This window comes from Oscarella lobularis, chromosome 1 (assembly GCF_947507565.1).
Source record: "Oscarella lobularis chromosome 1, ooOscLobu1.1, whole genome shotgun sequence".
Classification (NCBI taxonomy): Eukaryota; Metazoa; Porifera; class Homoscleromorpha; order Homosclerophorida; family Oscarellidae; genus Oscarella; species Oscarella lobularis.
The window spans coordinates 430,919-453,365 of record NC_089175.1 but is presented as its reverse complement, the minus strand read 5'-3'; the positions used below and the strand labels follow the sequence as shown (position 1 = coordinate 453,365).

The window sequence follows — 22,447 nt, the reverse complement described above, 5'->3', positions numbered from 1 at the left end:
TTTTCATTCTCTCCGGATTCTCGAGCGGCTTCTTGCGTCGCGCGCATTCGTGCCGCACGGTCAGCAGCATGTTTCGCTCCTTCAGAAGAACGTACCACAACTTGTGCAAGTCCTCGTTGCTCTTATGCCTCAATTCGCGCGCAAACCACGATCTCCCGTGCCCAGTCTGCTGCTCAGCTTGCGGAAAAAATTCCTCCAAGCCTGAACGCGTTCCAGAGACGGAAAAGAACCGTTTTCCTCCAAACCAAACAGTTCTCGCGAGACGAATCATTGCAGTCTAACGTGCGTTTCCCCGAGCATATGGCCTTCCTCGTGCGCTCTCGTTTTCTTCGCCAAACGCTCGGCGTTCGCGATCGAAAGGGAATCAACTCGATCATTCGCTCACTCGAATGCCGCTCCTACTCGTCACCTCACGGCGGCGCCAGCTCGAACGCCAGCTCCTCGAACACGCTGCTTATCGTTGGCGGCGTCGCACTCGCAACTACCACTCTCGTCGTACGAAGCAAGCCGCAGATCTTTCTTACATGCAATGCTTTGTCTGTTAGGCCTATAAACTGAACGTCTTTTCGCCGTACGGAGGAGGCAGTTCATCGAAGGATGGAGAAAAGGAGACTCAATCGAAATCCGCGCCTGAATCAGAATCCGCGCCAGGCGGCCAAGACGAAGCTACTGCCGCAGATTCTCAATCTCATCCCGTCGAGGAGAAGTCGCCAGGTGAGATGAATGGAAAAGGAGTGCGAATGACTAGGTCTTATAGTTATTCTGTACAGATAAGGAAAAGCCGGTGCTGATTGGTAAGGAGGTTGTCTGAGGAATAGCTACTCGGGATCTCATTTTCGTGCGTGTAGATATTCCTGATAGTGTTTCATACCTGTTGATTGGTGGCGGCACCGCTTCTTTTACGGCAGCTCGAGTCATCTTGGAAAAAGATCCGGAAGCGAAAGTATTTGTTATTTTCTCATGTGTCCATGGAGACCGTCTCTATTGATGTTCTAGGTTTTGATTATTACTGAGGAAGACTTTGTGCCGTACATGCGACCGCCACTGTCGAAAGAACTCTGGTTTACAGACGATTTAGAGAAGGCGTCAAGCAGTCTTATCTTTAAGCAGTGGATTGGAAAGGAAAGAAGGTAAGGGCGTTTTTCTGTCTGCAAATAAGAATGTTATAATAGTTTTGATCTCAGTGTATTCTACAAAGACGAAAGCTTCTATGAAAGTCCTGAAGCATTGAAGGAAAAGAATGGCGTGGCAATACTAAGAGGCCAAAAGGTGGTTAGGATTTTTCTACGCATACCTGATCACCATCACTTGTCTTCCAGGTCACGAAAATTTCTCAGGAAGAGAAGGTCGCCGTTCTTGATGATGGGCGTACGATTGGCTATGGGAAATTATTGATTGCAACGGGTATAAATGACTATTGTGTGTTCGAACGTGAACTAATAAAATAAATTCTCTAGGAGGAAAGCCGAGGACTCTTCCTATCTTTGAAAAGGCTCCCAAAGAAATTCAAAATAAAATAACTTTATTTAGAAACGTAATTTTTTTATCTCGAATCGGAATTTGGTTCAATTTTTGCGTTCTTTTAGATCAACGATTTTCGCCACTTGGTGCAAGTCTGCGAAAAGGCAAAATCCATAGCAATTATTGGCGGAGGTTTTCTCGGCAGCGAATTGGCTTGCGCCTTGGGAAAAACAGGTTGGGCGCACATTCAATAGACGAATTAAAAAAATTGACGCTTTTAAATCAGGTGCCAAAAGTGACATCCAAGTCACGCAGATTTTTCCAGAAACAGGTTTCTTCACTATATGAGATTGTTGTACTATTGGCTAGTTTAAAATTAATTAGGAAATATGGGATTGGTGTTTCCGAAGTATCTTAGCAATTGGACAACTAACCAAGTCAAGAAAGGTTCACCAAACGCAAGCCAATAATTGAAACCCATTTAAAATTCAACTTTTAGAGGGTGTTGATGTTCTTTCCGACAGCACAGTGTCGTCGATCACGTCAAAAGACGGACGAATCCTATTGAAAACAAGCAAAAACAAAGAGGTGAAAAAATAGCCACTTGTCCTGTTTGGTTTCATTTATCCATTATTAGATTCTCGCCGACCACGTTATCGTCGCCGTTGGAATCGGAGTGGAAAATGACCTCGCAGCGACGTCCGGCCTCGAAGTCGATTCAAAAGACGGCGGCTTTCACGTGAACGCCGAACTGCAAGCAGCATCCAACATATGGGTGGTAAGTGAGAATAGCGATTCGTTTTGAAGTTAAATAAATGCCCCTAGATGAGATTTTTACTTTTTGTTGTCTAGGCGGGCGATGCGGCGTGTTTCTATGATTTCAAACTGGGCTGTCGACGTCGCGTGGAGCATCACGATCACGCCGTCGTAAGCGGTCGACTGGCGGGCGAAAACATGACGGGTAATCACAAGCGATACGAACACCAGTCCATGTTCTGGTACAGGAAGCGACGACTTCGATAAATAAAAAAGCCAATACTTTGTTTTTCTAGGAGCGACTTGGGTCCAAAGATAGGCTACGAGGCAATTGGAATAGTCGACTCGTCTCTAAAGACGGTGTCCGTGTGGGCTAGTGCGATGGAAGCGGATACTCCGAAGGCGGCGGCGGAGAGCTCTGGTACAGGCATCCGATCGGAAGTTCAAGACGAAGTACCTTTTATAGGACGCATAGGAAAGTCGTATTATTCTTTTTTGAAGGGTGCAGCCGTTGCTGATAATACCGCTAAGAAGGAGGAGAAGAGTGATGAGGCTAGTTCGTCTGATGGTGGAATTCCTGGACAAAGCGAACTAGAAGAGGCAGACGAGCTCGATTTCGGCAAGGGAATTGTTTTCTATATGAAAAATCAAAAGGTTGTCGGCGTCATCTGTTGGAATATTTTCAATCAGATACCGGTTGCCAGACGGGTTAGTGTAATTGAACCAATCTGGTCTTCTACGTTTGGAATTGTCTCTTTTTTCAGATCATTGACGAGGGCAAAGTGTACGAAAATGCGGACGAGGTGTACGACCTCGGAAAGGCTTTCAAAATCTTTTCTTGAACTGTGACCACGAGTTTTGTGTGTTGGACTATTGTATTTGCTAATTAGAACATACCGTGTCTTTAAAAACGAACGCTCGAAAGTGATAAAATGACCGGTTTTTTTCTTCTTCTAGTTATTTACACAATGGGAGTTAGCATTCTAGTTATCCTTTCCATTACGGCAATGGTATAGAGCGTAAGGTTCCAAAACGATTGTCTGTGATTTTCTTTTAGGGGCTGTTTATAATTTTATATTCATGACTGTCCCTGTGCCTACATTCCCCTCCATCTCATTGTCCTCGGATCGTTTGTAATTGTGCGAACGGCAAGCAGTCTTCTTCAGAAGCGCTTGAACGACGAAGATGAACGAAAAAAGAAGCTGGTAGTCGTGAAAGAACCTTATTAATTTATTTATCTACAAATAAATTATTTTGTTTAGAATGCGATTGACTCGCTGGTTGGCTTCTTCTTGTTTTGTATGGTTCATATGTGGGAACATCTGGATCTATTCCAACTACCATAAGCGCTGTGACGAAAGCCTATCCTGTGGCTGCTATTGTAATAATATATTGTATCTGTTTGCTTTTGGGTTGACGACGTCGTTCTACATTTTTTGGGAACCCTTTGCTTTTGCGCAATCTTCATTTGCTATGTCGCGGATTTGTGTAAGTCTTAGAAACTGCCTGTTGCTTGATTTTTTTGGAACGTCAAAAGATTATTATGCATTGTCAAATGAATAGATTGTGCGTTCTTTGTGGTTTATTATCAATTTGATGGGGGAATGAATAAACAAAGGAGTGTCTGATTGGGGTACTTTTCGCTAACTAAGCAGAACTTTACACCTTCGAGTGATAAAATTACCATCACGTGCGGGTGTTTCGTCCAATAGCGTGCGTTCATACCCACTTCTTTTTTTTCCTTCTAGCGCAGGACAAGCGCAGCACATCAGACCAAAGACCGAACGACACAATGGAAGAGGTATTGGAAATTGTAGCATTAGGAATGCGTATTCGTTGTGTCAGTCCTCCCCTGTCGTCATCGTTCGCTGAGTCACGCATGCGAGTCCCCATCGCATATACGCGCATAGACGAGCAGCACGAAGAGAACAGATACCGTAGAGACGAGAAGCTCACTCACAATACACGCAGCGCGTTGTCGCGCACACATCGTCATCTTGGGTGGTACAAACGGGGCGTGGAATCTTTTGTTGTTTGGGTTATAGAAAGCCGGCATTTCCCAAGAGGCAGCTCCTCCGAGTTATTCTGAGAGTAAGATCGATTGGCGACGAGGCATCGTTCGCGAGTATCGTTTCCCCAGGCCAAACCCGGGATGTCCCGCCTCCATCTTACGACAGCTTGTTCGGGAGAATCCGACAGCAAAAAGAGACGTCGAGCGGCTCGATCGATTTCTTTAGAAGAATTTGCGTTTTGCTGACAGGCACAAGTAGGGGAGGAAAAAAAAAACGGAGTCTCGAAGAGTGATAAATGATCGGTTTGTTCTTCTAGTTTTTTGCTCGATTGGAGTCGGCATTCTAATGGCTCTTCCCATAACGGCAATTGTCATTGGTAGGGAGGGGCGTAGGGTTCGAAAACGATCGTCTGCGATTGTCTTTTTTTTTGTTAGGGGCCATTTATCTTCACGACTGCCCCTGTCAACGCTACATTCCCATCTATCTCATCGTCCTCGGATCGTTTGGAATTGTGAGAACGGGAAGCAGTCTCCTGCAGAAGTGCTTCAAGAAAGAAGAGGACGACGAGGAGAACTACGAACAAAAAAAGAAGCCGGTAATAGAGGAAATTAGAATTAATTACTTATCCTTATACATGTATCTGCAAATAAATAAATTATTCTATTTGTTTAGAATTCGTTTGACTCCCTGATTGGCCTCTTTTTGTTTGCTTGGTTCATTTGTGGAAACGTTTGGATCTATTCCAACGTTGGCAACAAGTGCTATAGGGAGTCTGGTGACATCACGCCACGACCAGATAACTATTGTGATAATACCTTGTATCTGTTTGCCTTTTGGCTGACGACGTCGACCTACATCTTGTTGGGAACCATTTGCTTTTGCGGGATCTTCTTTTGCTGTTGCGCGGGTTGTAAGTCTTAGAGAAGCTGCCCTGTTGTTGCCTGATTTTTTGAAACATCAATACATTATACTCACCTAGTTGTTGTCAAGTGAATGGATACCTTGTGCGTTCTTTTTTGGTTAGAGTTTGATAAGGGAATGAATAAAACAATGGAGTGTCTGATTCGTGGAAGTAATTTTCTATTGTTTTCAATAAGAGCGTGCTCTAACAGCGTGCCATATCTCAAATCAGGTCCACAGTGTCAAGAACATGGAAGAGGTTAGCTTTGTACAAAACGCGTTTAGTGCCTTCATGGCCGTAGTTTCTTACAAAGCCAAGGCTTGGAGCATAGATAAACTATTAATCTAAGATTTTTTGCTATTAGAAAACGCCTCTTGTTGTGGAAGAAGCGGCTCAAGGTGCTTTGATTGTCATTGCTTTTTGTATTGAACTTTCTGTTGATTCTAGGAGAGGCTCCACCAAAGTATACCAGCCTATTTGGGCAGATGCGACAAATGAAGGCATCGTCCTCTGGGGCACCCGATTTCATTAGACGAGGAATTTTGCTGACCGGAAGATCTCGTAACGTGCTAAAACAAAGCGAAGAAAGTTGATTTTAATGTAAATCTCTTTAGTTGTTTGCACAATTTTGACTGGGCTTCTGATTGGGGTTCCCATCTCCATGATTGTGATGGGTAATGACTAAATTTAATGAGTCATCGTTTCAGGTTCAGTTCCATTATATAGGTGCCTTATACTTCGACGACTGCCCCTGCCAGAGATACATTCCAATCTATCTTATTGTGGGTGGATGCTTCAATCTTTACATGTGTCTTGCAAGCATCTCTGAAAGCACATTTTGGAGAGGTGATGTCGAAAGAAAAAAGGTAAGAATGCGTTACACAAAGCTGTAGTTTTTTTCCATATAAAGTGTGGGATCCAGCTAAGGCCACTGTATATGTGTAATGCATTGGTTGGCTGCTTCCTACTCGTTTGGTTCATTCTTGGAAGCGTGTGGATTTACACCATCTACAATTCTCATTGCATCGTTGAGAGTTGTCATTGCTATTGTCACCAAACGTTCTACATGTACGCGTTTTGGTTGACGACGGCGACGTACATTGCGCTCTTCACGTTCGGCATCTGTTTTTGCATTATTTCTGTCAGTCTCTTTTTCTGCATTTAGCTAGCAAGTAGCAGAAAACATCGAAAACCTTTTGCATGAGTTTCTTGTAAACCCCGTATGTTTGCGCGCATGCTCACATCTGTCTTTCCGGATTGGCTGATATCGGTTTGAGCGGGCGGCGCGCGATCGACATTCGTCCTGCAAGTTGCTACTATATAGCAAGACAGAGAACGGCTCGACGACGCATTGCACATCCCGTTCGAAGCAGCATCAGGTCCCCACTCGGCGCCGAGACGACGCACTCTCTAGCGCGCTAACCGAAAACGCGCTTTCTCTCCCTTCCTTCTCGCGCTCTCCACATGACGATCCGCGTTTCGAGAATGAGAAAGCGCACTGAAACTCGACAGACCGTCGGCGACGGCGGCGGGGTCGTCTGCGCGCCATCGTCGGACAAAAAACGGGTCGCGCTAACCACGCTCACCGAAAACGCGGTTCAGCGACGAACCGCCGCCGCTGCCGTCGCCAATCAACAATTAAAAGTAAGAAAAATCGATAGGCAAAAGATCGCGCGTGCTATCGATGCGCGCAGGGACGCGGAATCGGCGGTTTTCTATCGATTTCCTTACCGCACGAGACGCACGGATTGGGCGGGCTCCCTTTGGGAACGACTGCTACTCGAACAGTAGAGAGCAGGAATGGGAAAGAAGACGATGAAAAAGCCATATATGGTCCGATCATGTCAATGGCATCTCGAACGAGCGCTCTATCTCTCTCTCACCAAAGCACAATTCAAGGTACAGCGAACATATAGGGACATATAGATATAGGATTTTATTCATTCATACAGAGAATGCATATATATATCTTTTTTAGGGTCTCCTATGATTTTGAGTCCACCCACTGTTCACATGACCGTGTCATCCACTGATTTGCAAAATCCGAAGAAGGATGCGAAGTCTCCTACTAGCGTTTCGGTTCAATTTCCTCTCTGTGCTACCTATGGAAAGGACATAATTGAACACATGCTTGAACAAGAGGTATCCAATTCTCGAATATAATCAATAATTGTATACTTTTCTCTAGCAAAAGTTTATGCCCAAATTGGACTACATGCGAAAGCAGCCGGACATCACTCCGGGAATGAGAGCAATTCTCATTGATTGGCTCGTCGAAGTGGCAGATGAGTACAACCTTCGACTGCAAACGCTCTATCTCACCGTTTCCTACGTTGATCGATTTCTCTCGAAAATGTCCGTACTTCGTAACAAGTTGCAATTGGTCGGCGCCGCGAGCATGCTCGTTGCGGCAAAATTCGAGGAAATTCATCCGCCCGAAGTGGAAGAGTTTGTCTATATTACGGACGACACGTATAGCAAGAAACAGGTGCGGGGAAGTGACGTAGAGGGGGGGTGGCCTGGGGCTCCTTTCTCTACATCTAGTATGCCTTTTAGTTACTAAAAATGGAATACCTTTTATTGAAAATCCTTTCGTTCGATCTCGCCGTTCCAACGGCGTTCAATTTCTTGGAATATTTCATGAGCGTCACAAAGGCGGACATGCGAACGGAACACCTAGGACTGGTACCACAATCAATATAAGAAAATATAAATATATAGTCTCTCTCTTTCTCTCTCTTGTGTCGTAGTTTCTTATTCAGTTGACTCTACTGGACTGCGATCCTTATTTGAAGTATCTTCCCTCTATCGTTGCCGCGTCAGCTGTCGCTCTATCGCGGCACACGCACGGCTTGCCTGCTTGGGTTAGTCTCTCAAGCCTATCGCGTTACGCTCCATATTGTAGTAGGGCGACATGCGACAATGCGGGGAGTCGTCGTCGCATATGATCATTGTGTCGGAAAATGATTCCTTGTTTTTGTTTCTTCGATATAGACACCGGAACTCGAGATGTGCGGTCGCTGTTCCATTGTCGACATGCAGAATTGCATTCAGGATTTGCACTACACCTTTTCGCGTGCGGCTAAGCATCCTCAGAAGGCGATACGCGAAAAATTTAGTCATTCAAAGTATGTTTGGGGGGAGAGAGGAGCGAGCGAGTGATTTTACTGGGTGGCTCCTCTTAGATTTTCCTGCGTTGCAAAAACTCCGCCTCCGACTTCCCTGCCTATTTGATGTTAGGATATTCCCTGTAATATACGTATATAAAATGCACCTCTATGAAAAGGAAGGCGTTTCTCACCCTGTAGAGGAGTTTGTCAACTTGACGGTCTAAGTAGTTTTTTAGCTATTTTTACTACTACTAGACTACCTCAATGTCTTGCGAATATGATACGTGTAAGCATTCGCAAAGGAACATGAACGGCGCCCGCGCCACACCTTTGACCCTTATCCGGGTTGCCTTTTGCCAACCTTACCATAAATGGTGTGGCATCCGGGATTGCATCCTCCCGTGCACTGCAAAGAGAACTCTCCCACTTACGCTCCCACTTACGCCGTTTCGCATTCGTCGTCGAGCAGGCGATTCGTGCTCGACTTTCGATCTCTTCGCAACGCCTGTTGTCTCTCTTCGACGACGTTATGGACCCGATTCTCGACGTGAGAACTCCCCCACTTCTCCCACTCCCTCTCCCCTTCTCTCTATCGCTCGTTCGCTCGTTCACCCTCGCGCAATTTTTTTTCCAGGACGTTCTTCTGAGCCTCAGCACAGCGCTCGAACGCGACGAGCTCGTAAACATCGTCGAATCGTCGATTCACTCCCTATTCTCGGTGAGCGACGAACGAACGAACGAACGAACGAACGAACACACGACGTTCGCTTTGCAGCATGTACAAAGCACCACTACAAAGCACTACTTTATAAATAACGAGGCCGTTTGATGTTCGTTTGTTTGCGTTTGCTAATAAGTGGACACATCGTCTCCCCGGTCGAAAAAATGAAAAACGCCTATGGGCGATAATCGCTTGTATCTCTTATCGTTTCTCAGGCGACGTCACTCGTTTTCGTTCGAACGTTCGACAACGGCGACGACCTGGCGCTCGCCGAATCGACGACGCCGAAGGGCGAAGCGGCGCCGATTCGGTTGCCAAGTGCAGGCGCGGCGCGGTAAGTCGCTCGCCTTTCGTTTGAATTACGTCAATCGTGTCTCAATATGCCATCCAGGCAGTGCTATTGGACGAGCGAACGCGTTAATCGCAGCCTGACATCACTAATCAACGCCAACGATCCGCTGGCGCCCCTTCTCAAGCGCATCGCCGCCGCCGACGACGATGGAAGTTCGCAAAGTGAGCGAAAGGGGGGCGTGTTTCCTTGCCGTAAAACTTGTTTACGTATTTTCTTTCGCGCGGTAAAAGTCTCTTTCATACCGATCGCCACGAGCGCGACGTCGGCGCCTGCCGCTACTAAATCCGTCATGATGATCATCGTGGTGCGCGGAGAAAGAGACGAGCGTTTTATTAGAGTTCGATTTCGTTTTTCTCTCAGACAATTCGCGCCAAATCGTTTGGCGCCAACGACGAAAAACTCCTATTGGCTTTTCTTCGACACGTGCGTGAGAGAAACTATGTCGTCCGTCATACGATCCCTCCCGAATGTTTCTTCAGGTGACGGCGGCGGTGGATCGCGTTCACAAGCACGGTTTTCTCGTCGCCGAACGAGATCGGCTCAACGGAATGCTCTCTATGTGCAGTAAGACGAGATTGCGCGTCGGATCGTCTTTCGTCTCCCAAGATTTCTGACCTTATAAGGCGAACTCATTGATCAGAATTCGGCGATGCTGACGAGAAAAATACTCGGACATGTAAATAATAAATAATAGACGGGGAGGGAGGGAGGAGGAAGAGGATACACTCCTTGGAATGAAACACGGATATGATGATTTGTAAACAATATGTTTGGGCAGTTTAGTGCAAGAAATATAGAGAGGGGTCACTAAACGCATTTCTTAGTTGAAATTTCTCTTTCTTCGTAGCTGAAGCATGAAACGGAATGCCGATCATGTACTATGCTAATGGTCGACGATGGCATGCACGATCTCGTTTGCCAAGTAAAGGATAATACTCTCACATTCACATTCTTTCTGATAATATTCCCCCTTAGGTATTCGATTTGAAGGAGCTGGAGAAAGAGTTTAGACTTTCTGTAACGAAGTTCCGCATGCCTTTGATCTCATGACGTAATTGTCTTCCCTCCAGTTGGATGACACGCTCTTTGGCTACGTTGCCAAGACAGGCGACTGCGTCAACATCGAAGACGTCTCCAAAGTAGGAAACACTTATTTTCCATCTAAAAAAATCATCACAGTTTCTTCGCCGCCCACAGGATTTACGATTTGATCCGGTAAAGGATCATATTGGCAGTGAGATTGACAATACGAAAGAGATAGAGTATACGTAAATGTCTATTTTTAAGCGTATGCCCCCCAATCGTTGCTGTGTATGCCCGTCTTCAGCAAAGTCGATCCGAAAGAGATCATCGCCGTCGCCGTCATCTACGACAAGCTCGGACATCGCAAGTCAGAAGAGAGAGAAAGATAAATAAATGAATAAATAATCGCACGTGTCTCGAAGATTTACGCGATGGGACGAAGAAAAAATGCGATTTGTTTTGAAATTTTGCTCGTCGGTTCTCCACAACACGTTGGTGTTTCAAAAGGAGCGCAACTTGAAGGCTCAGACACAGGTTAGTCGATAATAGAGAGAGAGAGAGATAGAGACAATATCTCCCCATAGGCATTACTTGACGTAGCCGAAGTTCTCTTCACTCACGTCGGTGAGAAAAAAGAGACGCGGAGAAGTCTCATACGTATAACGTGCTCTCTCTCTCCTTTAGAAAGTATGGACGTTCTCCTGCAGAAGATCATGGAAGAGGCGAGAAAACTTACCAAAGCCGAAAGGTCTGCGTCACAAGGAAATACCATACATACATAATTCACGGGGAGTATTTTTCTCTCTTTCTTCGCGAAGGTGTTCGCTCTTTCTTCTCGACTACGAGACGCAGGAACTCGTGGCGAAAATCTTCGACTCGTCGCTGAATCGAACTGGCGGAAACGTAAACGTCGAACATCCGTTCGCTTTCCGCGTAAAGGAGAGCGACCTCTTTCTTCCTTCCGCAGGAACGCGACATTCGATTTCCTCTCACTCAAGGCATTGCCGGCTACGTGGCAACGACCGGTGGGCGACGGCATTTCAATGCGCGTCACTTCCTCAATTACCCGAGTTTTTTCTCGTCCCCACAGGGGAAGTACTTAACATCAAGGACGCCTATTCGCATGAACTCTTCTATAAAGACGTTGACCTTGCGACCGGATTCCGGACGCGGTGAGTGTACACAAATGTGATTATCGTTTCGATGACGTCTCGTTTTTTTCCGCCCTAGGAACATCCTGTGTTTTCCGATCAAAAACGAAGAAAGTGAGATTCGGAATAAAAAAAAGTATTAGCATCATTTACCCTTTTATGTGTAGACATGATCATTGGCGTTGCTCAACTTTGCAACAAAGTTGGAGGTGAGTTCACCCCCGGTTTCCACGCCAACCGAGCGTCATCGATTCCCTCTCCAGCGGAACACTTTTCCATGGAGGACGAAACGTTGGCGCTGCAATTTTCAGCCTATTGCGCTATAAGCATTCACCAGGCACGTCAATGTCTTATTCCTTATATATAATGAGAATACGCTTTCGTTTTTTCTTTCTTTTCTTTAGTCGATGCTTTACAAAGGGGTCATGGACGCGCAGAATCGAAGTCAACTTGCGAACGAGCTAATGCTCTATCACATGCAGGTAATAATATATAAAATGCATATCATATATATTTGAGATTGCGCGTGTAGGTCAATGAAACGGAGCTCGCTCGTCTCGCCGAGAATCCTTATTTTGACGGTGGACCGGAGATGAGTCGCTGTAGCTTTTTGCCGCGAAGCGTGCCTGCGAAGGATACGCCAACGGTGAGAGGGGAAAGGGGGGACCCTTGGGAAAGAAGACGTCGAAGCGCGATTCTTTTGTTTGTTCTTAATGCGCAGGCATGCATGACTTTTTTCGACGAGATGGGTCTCATAAAGAAGTGGCGAATATCGTCGGAAGTCCTCGCAAAGTAAACGAAGAGGGGTGACCTCTTTTTCTTTTGGAGGGAGGGCGGCGCGACGAAATGGGTTTATGCAGATTCATTTTGATGACGAACAATGGCTATCGAAATCCCGTCTATCACAATTGGACGCACGCTTTTTCCGTCGCTCATTTCTGCTTCGCGCTCTTTCAAACGTGTCAGAAGTTCGACTTTTTGCGGTAGAAACTCGCAAAGGAAAAAAGAGAGAAAAAAAAAACGGTGAACGCTTCTCGTGCAGAGATCTCGAGATTTTCTCTTTGATCATCGGGACGCTGTGCCACGATTTGGATCACAGGGGTACAAACAACGCTTACCAAGTATCGTCAGTGAGTACAAAACGGAGATAAAAGAGTCTTGGACAAACGACGATTGCTTTCTTATATAGCACTCCGTCTTGGCTGCTCTCTACAGTTCCGAAGGATCGGTTATGGAAGTACGTGTCCCGTTTGACGATGCTCTCTGATTCCCGAGAACATGCGTGTCGTTTTTATAGCATCACCACTTCGCCCAGACGCTTTGCATCCTGAATTCGCCTGGCTGCAACATTTTAGAAAATCTCACCGCACAGGTTTCTAATGCGTAGCATTCCCCTCCTCCCCCTCCCCCCTCGGGTCAGGGTTCCAGTTTCTAATTGAATTGATACACACACCGGCGTAATATCTATACTTAGTCGCGCGTGATTTTTGCGGTCATGTTAGTCTCAAGGGCTTCGGATTGGACCCAACGCTATAGACGCAGGCTCGCAATCTTAGGTCTTCTATTGACTGTATTCGTCTGACCCTCTAATTTTATTCGTCCGTGGAGAGGCACGTTTCCTTTCAATTCTCTCCCTTAGCAATACACGGACATGCTGGATCTTCTTCGCAATAATATCCTCGCAACGGACCTTAGTCATCATCTTCGTATTGTGAAGCACTTGCAGGCGATGGCTCAGAGTACGTGGGCTTCTCTCCGCAAACACACAGCTGACACACGGGGAATGGGGAAACCTACTATTGCCATTTTTTATCCTTAGCTGGCTTTGACCCTGAGAATCCCGATCATCATCATCTGCTTCTTTGTCTTCTAATGACGTCGTGCGATTTATGCGCGTGCACGAAGTCGTGGGAATCGGCGCAAGCTGTCGCCGTAATTACGCCCAGAATTGCATGCTAAACGAAGTGAAAAATAAATTATTTTATCTCGCAGGAGTTGATCTACACGGAATTCTTTTCCCAAGGCGATTTGGTAAGCGCGCGCGCTCGCGTGGAATGAAATTTAGCGACCTCCCGTGTTTTTTCCTTGCAGGAAAGAGCGATTGGAATGCAGCCAATGGAAATGATGGATCGCGATCGAGCGTGCATTCCCGAACTCCAACTAAATTTTCTAGATTTCATTGCAATACCCGTCTACAGGTGAGACAAAAAATTTCGATGTTGATGTTGATAGAAAAAAGAAATTTCGCAGACTTCTGAGTCAAATCTTGCCGGAAACGTCCGACGTCTACGAACGCGTTCTCGACGGTCGCGAACAGTGGCGCATGAAAACGGAAGAAATCAAACGCGAACGCGGTCTCAATCTCTTGAATACGCATCGAGAGGAAGCCGAACTGCAGCTCCGTCTCGCCTCGATGCGGAACAGGGGCGCCACACTGCAACACGGCGAAAGCATTCCGGAGAGTCTTCCTAATAGTCTGCCCGATATCAGTGAGAGCAGCGGCGGCGGCGGCGCCGTCCTGGTGGGCGGCGGTCGAAAAATCTCGTCGGCGTCCGATCCCGGACCCGAGCTAAAAGCGTCTTGGTCTTCTCATCGTCGCGGCGGCGGCAGCGGCGGCGGCACTTCGAAACTCGACGAGAAATCAATCAACGGGTTGGATCATTTGCAGACGGCGGCTAATGGCGACGGCGACGACGATGACGGCGCGCAGGGGAAGAAGTCGACTTCTTCTCTCGGATCGACGCAGTGGAGACAGTGCAGTTCGCCCAAATTGTCGACTGGGAGCGACAGTTCGGAAGCGAGTCGTCAACATCAGGTAGTTGTCGAGACCAGTTGACCCTCTCCCTTCTTTTTTCGCTCCCTTCTCTATTCGCACGCACTTTTCATAAAATTTGCCCTCCCCCCCTCCCAGACACGTACGCAGTGCTGCACTCTGTTTATTGTTTTAGCTTTGCTTGGATTGGGGTCGTATTGCGTTCGTAAGAGATCTCGTTTTCGAAGCGCAAACGCAGTGAAAGGAAAAGGGAACCTCCACCTCCACAGTGCCTAATTTCTCCCTACGGTCTAGCTGATTTCCTTTTCACCCTTTATTTGCCTGTTTCCGCCTTCCCACGCCTTGGATTGGCGTCTAGTGCGTATGGACTTCGTTATCGAACGACGAATGGGCTTCCCTGAAAACTTTTATTTACACGTAACGTTCATTTCGCACAAGCAAAATGAGTAATTCCAAGGCAAATAGCACTTAATTAGAGAACACGAACGGTCTAAACTGAAACTTTCGAAGAGCCAGCTCTCGAAAGTAAAACAAAGAAAAATATTTATATTAACTTTTAGCATGAATTGTGTCTTTTCATGTGAAGCGACAAATGATCGGATCGCGCGAACGCTCGATCGCACTTGCTACACTTGAACGGCTTGACGCCCGTGTGCTTTCGATAGTGTCGCGTCAATTCGTCGGAGCGCGCAAATCGCCACGAACATCCTTCCCAAGTGCACTTGTACGGTTTCTCGCCCGTGTGCGTCCGCATGTGCGCCTTTAAGTGCGAACTCTTCGTGTAGACTTTGCTGCAGCCGACGTGCGAGCAGCGATGAACGCGACGCGCCGCCTCCAATTGACGACAGTAGTCGATGTAGTTGCCGTACGGCAAAACAAACGGGCTAAACGCGTTCGCAGCAGGCGCTGTCAGCCCGCTAATGGACGCGAATCCGTTCAAGTTCATCGCATGATGCTGAAACTGCAAAGCGGCTGCCTGAGCGGCGGCGGCAGCGTCGTAGTCGTTCGCTGGAGGTGACGGGACACCACCGTAAGGCATCGGCGTCGTTACGTAGGGCTGCGGCTGTGGCAGCGGCGGTAGGAGTTGTTGCGCTTGGGTTTGTGCCTGCGGCGGTACAGGACGCGCTTCGGTAAATTGACCCAGAAGTGGTTGTGACGAAGACGGCGTCACGGTCGCTGGTTGCGACGCGTATGCGGTGACAGGTGCCGTCAACGACGTTTGGTGGTAGCTCGTTCCGCCGTTGTGCGATTCGATGCTCGAATCGTCGGACGGCGACGGGCTGAGCGGCATGACGAAGTGAAAAAACTCGTCGATTTCGGACGCGCTGAGACGTCGCGGCGGCGACGCTCGCGTTTCGACGGCGATGCGCTTAGCGAGCGACGGCGACGAAGATTTGGACGGTAAGTCGTCGAGATAGAATTCCATATCGCGTAGCGTCTGAGCGCAAGAGAAAATAAAGAGATAGAGTTGGAGCACGTGGGAGGCGGTTTTTTCTCTCTCACCTCGAGATAGTCATCGCCTACTAGGCTAGACTGCGACGATGTCGTCGAATCGTCGACGGCGAGCAGAGCGCTTAGAGATTCGGTTCTTGTGTCCATGTTTTTGCGCTGAGATCTATCTCGTACTGGTTCGAGTGTGTGACTGGTAGTTGAGTGACCTTTCATCCGCTTTATAGCGCTCGCGCGATGTCGCGACCGCTTGCTAATCACTGTGACCGCCTATGAGTCGTGATTCGATTAGGGTAAATGTAAATGAGATTTAGAAGATCAGCTAAGAATAACACCTGTTGTCGACTTCGTGTGAACGGTTGCTATGGAGGCGCCTTGCTTTTCCGTTCGACTTGTTGAACTGCGACGGTGGTCGCGTAACGTGAAACGGTGGGCGGCGAGCATTCCACGTCGTTTTGCAAAAAGACTGACATGCGCTAGCTAGTGCGTCGGTTGACCTTTGAAAGGGGAAGCCGGAGAAAAGGTCAAGTGCACGGGCCTCCCACATGCACCGCTTTAGTAGAGAGAGCCGTAGTAATGACTGTACTCGCACGACGTCGAGCGGATGCGTTTGGCGGTCGGAAGTCGAAACCCAACTAATGCCTAAACAGAAGCTATGACGGCGAATGCAAGTTCCACCGTGTGTAGATGACAAATCATCCGACACAGGCCAATTCGATTTGTTTCGTTTTGCCGAAACGTTTTCGGTTCGAATGTGCAGTCGTTTGAGCTCAGTGGGGCGCCCGCGCGAATGTACCTCGCAGCTCTCGTTTATCCGTTCTGTCACGTGCCGCGGCGTTCTCTCGTGGAGCGTCGCGGCGTCGGTTCCTTTTTCTCTTTGTGAGATGAATAACTAAGATTAGGCAATGATAGCTTGCAAATTCGGTTTCTGGAAGAAAGGACGCGCACTTTCGATAGCCGCTCGCCTAATGAATGAGTACTGTAAGAAGACTCGAACACGGAAGTGGCAGACTTTCCTCATAGAATTCTCTGTATTTAGCAGCAATGACGTTTTTGCTCGCGGTGGCACGTGCGTGGCAGTTTACCTCCGGTTGGTTTGCGGTCGGACGAAGGCGGAGCTAACACCGGACATGATACAGTAGGCGTGGCGCAAAGAATCCAAAAATAGAATCTGACTCCCGTACCGGGGGACAGCGCGTCCTGTTGCCATTGACATCGGCTGTACGCCGGGAACTAAAGTTAACCCAAGACCCCTCCCCCTTCTTTGCATTTGACCACACAAAGTGTATTTTGTAACCAGGGTACATTTACCCTTAGGCTGGAGTACATCCGTAATTGTGGAGTACATCCGTAATTGTGGTCGTCTCTTGTACCGTACATGTAATCTAAGCCAGCTGCTATTGAAAATGCCGTGAAAATTGGTATGACCTGGCATGACCTAGTATGACTCATCAGATCTCCCAGGCAGTGATTTTTTCCTGCCCTGGGTGTACACCGTGTAATTTTTCGCACGTGTTTCTCGTAGCACCCGGATAACCCTCGATGGCTGCACTCGGTTCGGCGAAACTCGGCGTCACGACCTTCTTCGCCTCGGCGCACCAGCGCGATCAGTGCGGCAGCAACGGTCTGCCGCTGACGCCGAACTCGATTCGCATCCTCGGCCGATTTCAAACGCTCAAACACGCCAACCATCCCAATCTGAGCCAATACGTCGATCTCGTACGCTCGAAAAACGAACGCCTATTCGTCGTCAGCGAATGGCACGCAACGAGCGTCGAAGACCTCATCGCATCGGGACGCGGACAGAGGTGAAAGGAGGAAGAAACTATTAATTTCGTTTCCTTACCCCGCGCATCCTTTAGCGTTTCCTCCCTGCAGCGCTTCGCTTTTCAGTCGCTACAGGCCTTGTCGTACATGAACGAGCGCGGAATTGCACCACATCGCAACCTATCGCCTCGAAATGTGTTCGTCGTTTCAGAAGGGGTAACGAATCCTCGAGAAGGGAAAAAAAAGAGAGAAAGAGATCTTATGATGTTAGAATGACGAGAAGGCGTGCGTCAAGTTGAGCCAGTACGGCTTATACTACATGACTGACTGCGGCAAGGAGGTCTCCTTTCCTATTGGGTATGAAATCTGTTTGCTATAATAAATATTTAATTAATGATTGACGGATTCAGGTCACCGCGGTATATGGCTCCGGAAGTGATTGCCAAGGGAAAGCGATCAACGAATGGACATCTGGAAATTTGCAGAAAGGTGAATGAAACTGTTTAAATTTAAATTTCTTATATATGTTTTTGATAGTGTGACATATGGTCTCTTGGTATGTGTCTCCTCGAAGCGTATCTGGTAAAGGAGAGAGGAAGCAAGGTTTCTGTCTTCCTTATTTCTTTTCACGCACCAGGGGTGCCATATCTGGCCAGACTTGTCCGCTAAAGATGACATTCGGGATATACTGCAGAGAATCATGACGCTCGCTTCCACTTCCGACGGTACGGAAGCGGAATCCGGGGATTTGTTATTAAGGACTCTTTTTCTTTTATAGGAACTGTTTTGGGAAATTTACTTGCGTGCAGTATGTACAGAGCTAACACGCAGACGCCCGTAAGAAAAGCGTAGAGACTAGCAGGAAACGCTGAGAAGAGAGGATCATTGTTTTTTAGGAAATGCCTTCAGAATTGAAAGACTTTCTCGGAAAATGTTTGACAGTGGCGGCAGCCAATAGGTAAAACAACGATTGATATACGCGTAGAAATTCGCGACACTGCCTTTGTCCTTAGGGCCAGTGTTAGGGAATTGCTCGATCATCCCTGGTTTGTTCATATGAAAGAACAAAGCAAAAACAAAAAGGTTAAAAAATCTCTTTCGATTCTAACCTCTTGATTTTATTGCGTAGAATCGCCTTCCTCGAGGATCGTGGTGCTTCGATTATTCATACCGATCAGCCAATCTCACAATGCCAGGCAGCGACGACATAGGAAGAATCAGTAAGGAATAAAAGCAGTCGATTTCAAGCACTATCGAATCTTCAATTAGTTTCCAGCACGGACGTAGACGAAGACTTTTTAGCTAGCAGGTTAATTAATCAGAGGTCTCTTCGACCGAAATAGAAACACATATCTCATTCGCAGACCCATTCAAGAGGTCTATCATCTGTGGACTTTAGCGGGGGGCGACTTAGAGAGCGAGTTAAAGCGTCAGGGACTGATTCGCACCAAGCCAGCCGTTCTCCAACTTCCCCGGTTTAAAATAACAGTTTATATGTCTTTTTTTCTTACTAGCGTTGTTATAGTGCCGTGCTTTGCGCTGAAAGCGGTAGCATTGTTTGCGGCTACGAAAAGGATCGTATCTATCAGCTGAATGAAGTGGCTGTCGTCCTATCGTTGTTTCAGCTCGAGCAGCGATTGCAAGACATAGATAAGAGATCGTTCTATCCGCTCTTAGAAGCAGGGGAAAAGTAGCCCACAAACGAAAACATTTTTTTTCGGGTAGAAGAGATTGTTTTTAGCTTGCGTAAAATTCCTGGTGCTTCGCCGGAAGTGGCGCGACTTCCTCTCGTAATTCGCGAAAAAGACGTCGAATATCAGGCACGGGAAAAAAGTGCGAATTATGTTGTTGTTTTTTATTTTTCATTGTTGTACAGTTTCACCGAATTGTTTTGTTTCAAAGACTGATGGAAGTACGTGTGTGGCGCAGAATCAATCTCGAAATACCGACTTTTAGACGTGGCGTATTTCCTCATATTTATTCAGGGATATCCGTACACGCGAGACAAGATTCTAAGAGAGGCGCGCATCGACATTCCTCCTCTAATGCGAGCCAAAATCTGGGCGGCTCTTCTCGACGTCAGAGTAAGAAAAAAAATCGTTTGCAAGACAAAAAGAAATTTATAAGCAATGGCCTAAAAAGGGCGATATACACGCCGAGTACGCGGCGATTGACAAAGAAACAGAAACGACGACAGACAGACAGGTGATTCAAATAGAAAAAGCGTAGAATAATAATAGGAATTGTATTGATTCTACAGATTGAAGTGGACGTGCCTCGATGCCATCAGTACAACGAGCTTTTTTCGTCTCCGTCTGGACACGCGAAATTCAAGCGAATTCTAAAAGCTTGGGTGGTATCGCATACCAATTGGGTTTATTGGCAAGGTTGGGGGGGATGTATAGGATATATTGGGGGGACGGGCGACGTCTTAGCTCTATTAATCTTAGGCTTAGATTCTCTCGTTGCGCCGTTCTTGCATTTGAATTTTCACGACGAGGGTAATAGGATCTAGGGGTAGTAGTAGAGTCACGCTAATCTCTCTTCTCGCTACTAGCGTTAGCTTTTGCCTGTCTCAAAGCCTTCGTTCCGAAGTACCTTAACGACTTTTTTCTCAAAGACAACTCGGCTGTCGCTCAAGGCAAGATCCACGAATTTATCTTACTGTATATATGTATTATCTGCGCACACTCTGTAGAGTATCTAGCCGTGTTTAGTCATCTTATTGCATACCACGAACCCGAGCTCTATAACCACTTGGACGAAATTGGCTTCATACCCGAAGTAATCGAATACCATATCTATTGACTCTATATGTATTCTCTTACTTAAGCTCTACGCCATTCCCTGGTTTCTTACTATGTACACGCGTAAGTGTATATATATAAATCGTTGAGGGATTTGAGTGGTGCGAGTTTTTTGGTTACTTCCGCAGATGTTTTTCCGCTGCACAAAATCTTTCACCTTTGGGACACGCTTCTCCTTGGCAATTCGTCGTTGCCGTTGTGCGTCGGCGTTGCCATTCTGATTCAACTCAAAGATCTTCTCATATCCTACGGTTTCAACGAGTGCATTCTTCTTTTTTCCGACATGCCAGGCGAGAAAATACGCAAAACATTTTTAAATCTATTTTAAATCTTATCCTTCTTTTCATAGATGTGGATATTCAGAGATGCGTTTTGGATTCGATACGAGTTTTCAAGGCGACTCCGTGCAGCGCGACGATGCGTCGTCACGACAAAATCTCCATGGAGTTGGCCAATTCGAAATTAGTTCCAATCAAAATTCATCTACCGGGATCGCGCGAAACGTCGCCAGAACTCCAAACTCCCGATCTAGTTAGAACAACAAGAAAGAAAAAAAACGAAAATTATTTATTTATTTATTTATTTATTTAGCAATCGGTTGAAATGCTCACGTTGCACGAACTCAAAGAGGAGTCTTGCCCGCGAATCACCATCAGCGATACGGTTATCATGTGTGGATTGGAAGACGAGCTACTCGGCCACAGAGTCGTGCTTAACTCGACGGAGAAGCAGACCGAAAAACGATCGAAGGGAAAATGTTTGGTCATCGACATACGAAGCCAACTAGAGTAAAAAAAAAGAGAGTCGTTTTTGTAAGGCTTATTGTTTTTTTAGATTTCGACGTGGTCACGTTTTGTATTCGATCAACATGCCGTTTCACCAAGCGTTCGGAAACGCGGACGGAAAGGAATTAGCGTTGGCAAATGGACCGGAGAAGGATCTTCTCGTCAAGCACAAAGGTCGTCCCATTATTATCGTAGGGAACCCAAATAACGATCCACCAACGGTAAGAGAAAATAAAAAAATAACGAAGGTGTCATCGTATTTTTTATTCTAGTTTGGACGGCAATTGGTTAGCCTCGGATTTCCCAAGGTGAGCGTTCTACTGGGAGGCGTTGCTAGCACTTTGAAGCCACTTGGACTCTTGTCTTCGTTCGAAGACGGCCAATGAGGAGGTAAGACAAACGAAAAGCGATAATAGAGCTGCGAGCGTTTTGTTTTTCATCATTTCTTTTGTGTATAAACATTTTTAATTTGTATTCTGCAAGTATAATCGACGTAGCACGTTCAGTCGTTCGCCTGGAAAGCTCTCTTCGATCTTGCTAAAAAGCGACGATATCTGGCCAGACACACGAGACGAATATAGATTAATTAATTAATTAATTAATTAATTAAATAGAGGCGACCCACCTTTTCTTTCTCAGAAGTGCTCAGGAACTGGCAGTTCAATGCAAATCGATTTGTTGTGCTCAATGCGTCCAAGACGTCGACCACAATGGGGCCGTCATCGCCGCCCTGAAACGCCTTGGAAACACAATCAGCCCATGTAACAAAAACAAACGGTGGTCATCCCCCCCCTCACCTGACTCATTACTATGAGCATATCTCCAAGGAGACCGAAACCGACTTCGAATTTAAAAATGTTTCGAAGTCGTTCCGCTCCGACGTTCAATAGATATCTGCGAAAATTCACTATCGTAGAATTGTCGAAATTTGAATTTTTTCCCTGGACCTATGTTTCGCCTCTGGAGTTTTCAGTTGTCTCCAACTGCGGTTGAATTCCTGGGCGGTTCGGGGTGTTTCGCTCACTACTGGTTCTGCGTCTGCGGCGGGAAACACGTGACTTCCCGCCGGTTTTTTCGACGCAAGCGCGTTCCACGTCGATCTTTTCGGTTTGTCGACGTCGAATCGATCTTTTTTCTCGAGAGGCGTCAAATGCGATGCTTTTACTATGTCTCTGGCATAAAACGGACGCGTTGCGATCGATTGTTGACGTCGAAATGGAGAAACTCTAACCGAAACTCTTCGTAGGATCCGACTTTTTGATGAATCGCTCTAAATTTTGCATCGTTTTCGCGCTGGTACTTTGTATCGTGCGCGACGGCGGCAGCAAATTCTTTTTCGACTTGTTTGAAGTCGATCGATTCGTCGGTGTTCGTCATAC

The 22,447-nt window shown here is 46.7% G+C and overlaps 8 protein-coding genes across 9 annotated transcripts; 6 read left to right on the top strand and 2 right to left on the bottom strand.

Moving 5' to 3' along the window:
• Nucleotides 1–262: 262 nt before the first annotated feature.
• LOC136190306 (apoptosis-inducing factor 1, mitochondrial-like) lies at nucleotides 263–3,218 on the top strand. Of its 2 annotated transcripts, XM_065978442.1 has the most exons (17): nucleotides 266–495; nucleotides 546–714; nucleotides 771–794; nucleotides 849–943; nucleotides 997–1,130; nucleotides 1,185–1,269; nucleotides 1,320–1,404; nucleotides 1,458–1,534; nucleotides 1,587–1,695; nucleotides 1,748–1,792; nucleotides 1,846–1,908; nucleotides 1,961–2,049; nucleotides 2,099–2,239; nucleotides 2,314–2,459; nucleotides 2,514–2,670; nucleotides 2,719–2,925; nucleotides 2,982–3,213. In XM_065978442.1, exons 1-17 carry the CDS (start codon nucleotides 301–303, stop codon nucleotides 3,057–3,059), a joined length of 1,899 nt encoding a protein of 632 aa, XP_065834514.1. In that variant the 5' UTR covers nucleotides 266–300; the 3' UTR covers nucleotides 3,060–3,213. The 2 variants fall into 2 exon arrangements, with proteins under 2 accessions (XP_065834505.1, XP_065834514.1); XM_065978433.1 differs by having other exon boundaries at nucleotides 263–495; nucleotides 2,514–2,925; nucleotides 2,982–3,218.
• Nucleotides 3,219–3,917: 699 nt separating this feature from the next.
• On the top strand, nucleotides 3,918–5,292 carry LOC136190375 (transmembrane protein 272-like). Its single transcript, XM_065978516.1, has 6 exons — nucleotides 3,918–4,018; nucleotides 4,263–4,308; nucleotides 4,358–4,483; nucleotides 4,546–4,605; nucleotides 4,664–4,824; nucleotides 4,902–5,292. The coding sequence occupies exons 1-6, from the start codon at nucleotides 4,010–4,012 to the stop codon at nucleotides 5,148–5,150; spliced, it is 651 nt and encodes a 216-aa protein (XP_065834588.1). The 5' UTR covers nucleotides 3,918–4,009; the 3' UTR covers nucleotides 5,151–5,292.
• On the top strand, nucleotides 5,246–6,395 carry LOC136190386 (transmembrane protein 272-like). Its single transcript, XM_065978527.1, has 6 exons — nucleotides 5,246–5,388; nucleotides 5,495–5,528; nucleotides 5,578–5,691; nucleotides 5,745–5,804; nucleotides 5,857–5,996; nucleotides 6,053–6,395. Exons 1-6 carry the CDS (start codon nucleotides 5,380–5,382, stop codon nucleotides 6,293–6,295), a joined length of 600 nt encoding a protein of 199 aa, XP_065834599.1. The 5' UTR covers nucleotides 5,246–5,379; the 3' UTR covers nucleotides 6,296–6,395.
• A 23-nt stretch (nucleotides 6,396–6,418) lies between these two features.
• On the top strand, nucleotides 6,419–8,541 carry LOC136190338 (cyclin-A2-like). Its single transcript, XM_065978470.1, has 8 exons — nucleotides 6,419–6,774; nucleotides 6,825–7,029; nucleotides 7,109–7,272; nucleotides 7,319–7,618; nucleotides 7,687–7,815; nucleotides 7,881–7,994; nucleotides 8,125–8,258; nucleotides 8,316–8,541. The coding sequence occupies exons 1-8, from the start codon at nucleotides 6,595–6,597 to the stop codon at nucleotides 8,362–8,364; spliced, it is 1,275 nt and encodes a 424-aa protein (XP_065834542.1). The 5' UTR covers nucleotides 6,419–6,594; the 3' UTR covers nucleotides 8,365–8,541.
• A 96-nt stretch (nucleotides 8,542–8,637) lies between these two features.
• Nucleotides 8,638–14,819, top strand: LOC136190264 (cGMP-dependent 3',5'-cyclic phosphodiesterase-like). Its single transcript, XM_065978378.1, has 34 exons — nucleotides 8,638–8,787; nucleotides 8,875–8,958; nucleotides 9,177–9,295; nucleotides 9,353–9,474; nucleotides 9,544–9,617; nucleotides 9,674–9,736; nucleotides 9,793–9,877; nucleotides 9,937–9,989; nucleotides 10,161–10,235; nucleotides 10,289–10,330; nucleotides 10,384–10,452; nucleotides 10,511–10,547; nucleotides 10,601–10,703; nucleotides 10,759–10,870; nucleotides 10,921–10,960; nucleotides 11,021–11,084; nucleotides 11,155–11,239; nucleotides 11,304–11,361; nucleotides 11,427–11,508; nucleotides 11,567–11,601; nucleotides 11,655–11,696; nucleotides 11,751–11,824; nucleotides 11,892–11,969; nucleotides 12,020–12,133; nucleotides 12,209–12,279; nucleotides 12,348–12,470; nucleotides 12,530–12,617; nucleotides 12,677–12,724; nucleotides 12,785–12,859; nucleotides 13,127–13,226; nucleotides 13,307–13,419; nucleotides 13,480–13,518; nucleotides 13,579–13,685; nucleotides 13,738–14,819. Exons 1-34 carry the CDS (start codon nucleotides 8,770–8,772, stop codon nucleotides 14,321–14,323), a joined length of 3,078 nt encoding a protein of 1,025 aa, XP_065834450.1. The 5' UTR covers nucleotides 8,638–8,769; the 3' UTR covers nucleotides 14,324–14,819.
• LOC136190358 (Krueppel-like factor 7) lies at nucleotides 14,649–16,604 on the bottom strand. Its single transcript, XM_065978491.1, has 3 exons — nucleotides 16,045–16,604; nucleotides 15,764–15,979; nucleotides 14,649–15,698 (listed from the first exon to the last, which is right to left on the bottom strand). Exons 2-3 carry the CDS (start codon nucleotides 15,923–15,925, stop codon nucleotides 14,817–14,819), a joined length of 1,044 nt encoding a protein of 347 aa, XP_065834563.1. The 5' UTR covers nucleotides 15,926–15,979; nucleotides 16,045–16,604; the 3' UTR covers nucleotides 14,649–14,816.
• Nucleotides 16,452–21,573, top strand: LOC136190289 (TBC domain-containing protein kinase-like protein). Its single transcript, XM_065978408.1, has 29 exons — nucleotides 16,452–16,690; nucleotides 16,752–16,847; nucleotides 17,235–17,517; nucleotides 17,572–17,692; nucleotides 17,748–17,833; nucleotides 17,887–17,965; nucleotides 18,014–18,058; nucleotides 18,114–18,201; nucleotides 18,255–18,313; nucleotides 18,373–18,434; nucleotides 18,490–18,559; nucleotides 18,606–18,696; nucleotides 18,746–18,785; nucleotides 18,841–18,951; nucleotides 19,002–19,166; nucleotides 19,218–19,296; nucleotides 19,353–19,388; nucleotides 19,462–19,560; nucleotides 19,619–19,681; nucleotides 19,737–19,863; nucleotides 19,927–19,977; nucleotides 20,034–20,117; nucleotides 20,175–20,260; nucleotides 20,310–20,346; nucleotides 20,412–20,573; nucleotides 20,633–20,814; nucleotides 20,875–21,071; nucleotides 21,118–21,289; nucleotides 21,341–21,573. Exons 3-29 carry the CDS (start codon nucleotides 17,252–17,254, stop codon nucleotides 21,452–21,454), a joined length of 2,772 nt encoding a protein of 923 aa, XP_065834480.1. The 5' UTR covers nucleotides 16,452–16,690; nucleotides 16,752–16,847; nucleotides 17,235–17,251; the 3' UTR covers nucleotides 21,455–21,573.
• On the bottom strand, nucleotides 21,496–22,446 carry LOC136190367 (coiled-coil domain-containing protein 103-like). Its single transcript, XM_065978504.1, has 5 exons — nucleotides 22,300–22,446; nucleotides 22,016–22,240; nucleotides 21,866–21,962; nucleotides 21,694–21,807; nucleotides 21,496–21,622 (listed from the first exon to the last, which is right to left on the bottom strand). Exons 1-5 carry the CDS (start codon nucleotides 22,443–22,445, stop codon nucleotides 21,533–21,535), a joined length of 672 nt encoding a protein of 223 aa, XP_065834576.1. The 5' UTR covers nucleotide 22,446; the 3' UTR covers nucleotides 21,496–21,532.
• Between the last annotated feature and the right edge of the window lies 1 nt (nucleotide 22,447).

What these genes read in the sequence shown, in the direction of transcription:
- LOC136190306 (XM_065978433.1), top strand. Translation starts at nt 301, where the DNA reads ATGGCCTTCCTCGTGCGCTCTCGTTTTCTTCGCCAAACGCTCGGCGTT. An exon ending in GGAAAAGCCGGTGCTGATTG is followed by an intron (nt 795 to 848) that starts GTAAGGAGGTTG and finishes TCGTGCGTGTAG; the next exon opens with ATATTCCTGATAGTGTTTCA. An exon ending in TGGATTGGAAAGGAAAGAAG is followed by an intron (nt 1,131 to 1,184) that starts GTAAGGGCGTTT and finishes TTTTGATCTCAG; the next exon opens with TGTATTCTACAAAGACGAAA.
- LOC136190375 (XM_065978516.1), top strand. An exon ending in TCCTCCGAGTTATTCTGAGA is followed by an intron (nt 4,309 to 4,357) that starts GTAAGATCGATT and finishes TCGTTTCCCCAG; the next exon opens with GCCAAACCCGGGATGTCCCG. An exon ending in ACGAACAAAAAAAGAAGCCG is followed by an intron (nt 4,825 to 4,901) that starts GTAATAGAGGAA and finishes CTATTTGTTTAG; the next exon opens with AATTCGTTTGACTCCCTGAT.
- LOC136190386 (XM_065978527.1), top strand. An exon ending in TGTGGAAGAAGCGGCTCAAG is followed by an intron (nt 5,529 to 5,577) that starts GTGCTTTGATTG and finishes TGTTGATTCTAG; the next exon opens with GAGAGGCTCCACCAAAGTAT. An exon ending in CATCTCCATGATTGTGATGG is followed by an intron (nt 5,805 to 5,856) that starts GTAATGACTAAA and finishes TCCATTATATAG; the next exon opens with GTGCCTTATACTTCGACGAC.
- LOC136190338 (XM_065978470.1), top strand. Translation starts at nt 6,595, where the DNA reads ATGACGATCCGCGTTTCGAGAATGAGAAAGCGCACTGAAACTCGACAG. An exon ending in TCGCCAATCAACAATTAAAA is followed by an intron (nt 6,775 to 6,824) that starts GTAAGAAAAATC and finishes CGATGCGCGCAG; the next exon opens with GGACGCGGAATCGGCGGTTT. An exon ending in TCACCAAAGCACAATTCAAG is followed by an intron (nt 7,030 to 7,108) that starts GTACAGCGAACA and finishes TATCTTTTTTAG; the next exon opens with GGTCTCCTATGATTTTGAGT.
- LOC136190264 (XM_065978378.1), top strand. An exon ending in CGATTCACTCCCTATTCTCG is followed by an intron (nt 8,959 to 9,176) that starts GTGAGCGACGAA and finishes ATCGTTTCTCAG; the next exon opens with GCGACGTCACTCGTTTTCGT. An exon ending in GCGCTATAAGCATTCACCAG is followed by an intron (nt 11,825 to 11,891) that starts GCACGTCAATGT and finishes TCTTTTCTTTAG; the next exon opens with TCGATGCTTTACAAAGGGGT.
- LOC136190358 (XM_065978491.1), bottom strand. Translation starts at nt 15,925, where the DNA reads ATGAAAGGTCACTCAACTACCAGTCACACACTCGAACCAGTACGAGAT. An exon ending in TAGGCGATGACTATCTCGAG is followed by an intron (nt 15,699 to 15,763) that starts GTGAGAGAGAAA and finishes TCTTGCGCTCAG; the next exon opens with ACGCTACGCGATATGGAATT.
- LOC136190289 (XM_065978408.1), top strand. Translation starts at nt 17,252, where the DNA reads ATGGCTGCACTCGGTTCGGCGAAACTCGGCGTCACGACCTTCTTCGCC. An exon ending in GCATCGGGACGCGGACAGAG is followed by an intron (nt 17,518 to 17,571) that starts GTGAAAGGAGGA and finishes CGCATCCTTTAG; the next exon opens with CGTTTCCTCCCTGCAGCGCT. An exon ending in AACTCCAAACTCCCGATCTA is followed by an intron (nt 20,815 to 20,874) that starts GTTAGAACAACA and finishes TTATTTATTTAG; the next exon opens with CAATCGGTTGAAATGCTCAC.
- LOC136190367 (XM_065978504.1), bottom strand. Translation starts at nt 22,445, where the DNA reads ATGACGAACACCGACGAATCGATCGACTTCAAACAAGTCGAAAAAGAA. An exon ending in ACTCCAGAGGCGAAACATAG is followed by an intron (nt 21,963 to 22,015) that starts GTCCAGGGAAAA and finishes GAATTTTCGCAG; the next exon opens with ATATCTATTGAACGTCGGAG. An exon ending in GCACTTCTGAGAAAGAAAAG is followed by an intron (nt 21,623 to 21,693) that starts GTGGGTCGCCTC and finishes GTGTCTGGCCAG; the next exon opens with ATATCGTCGCTTTTTAGCAA.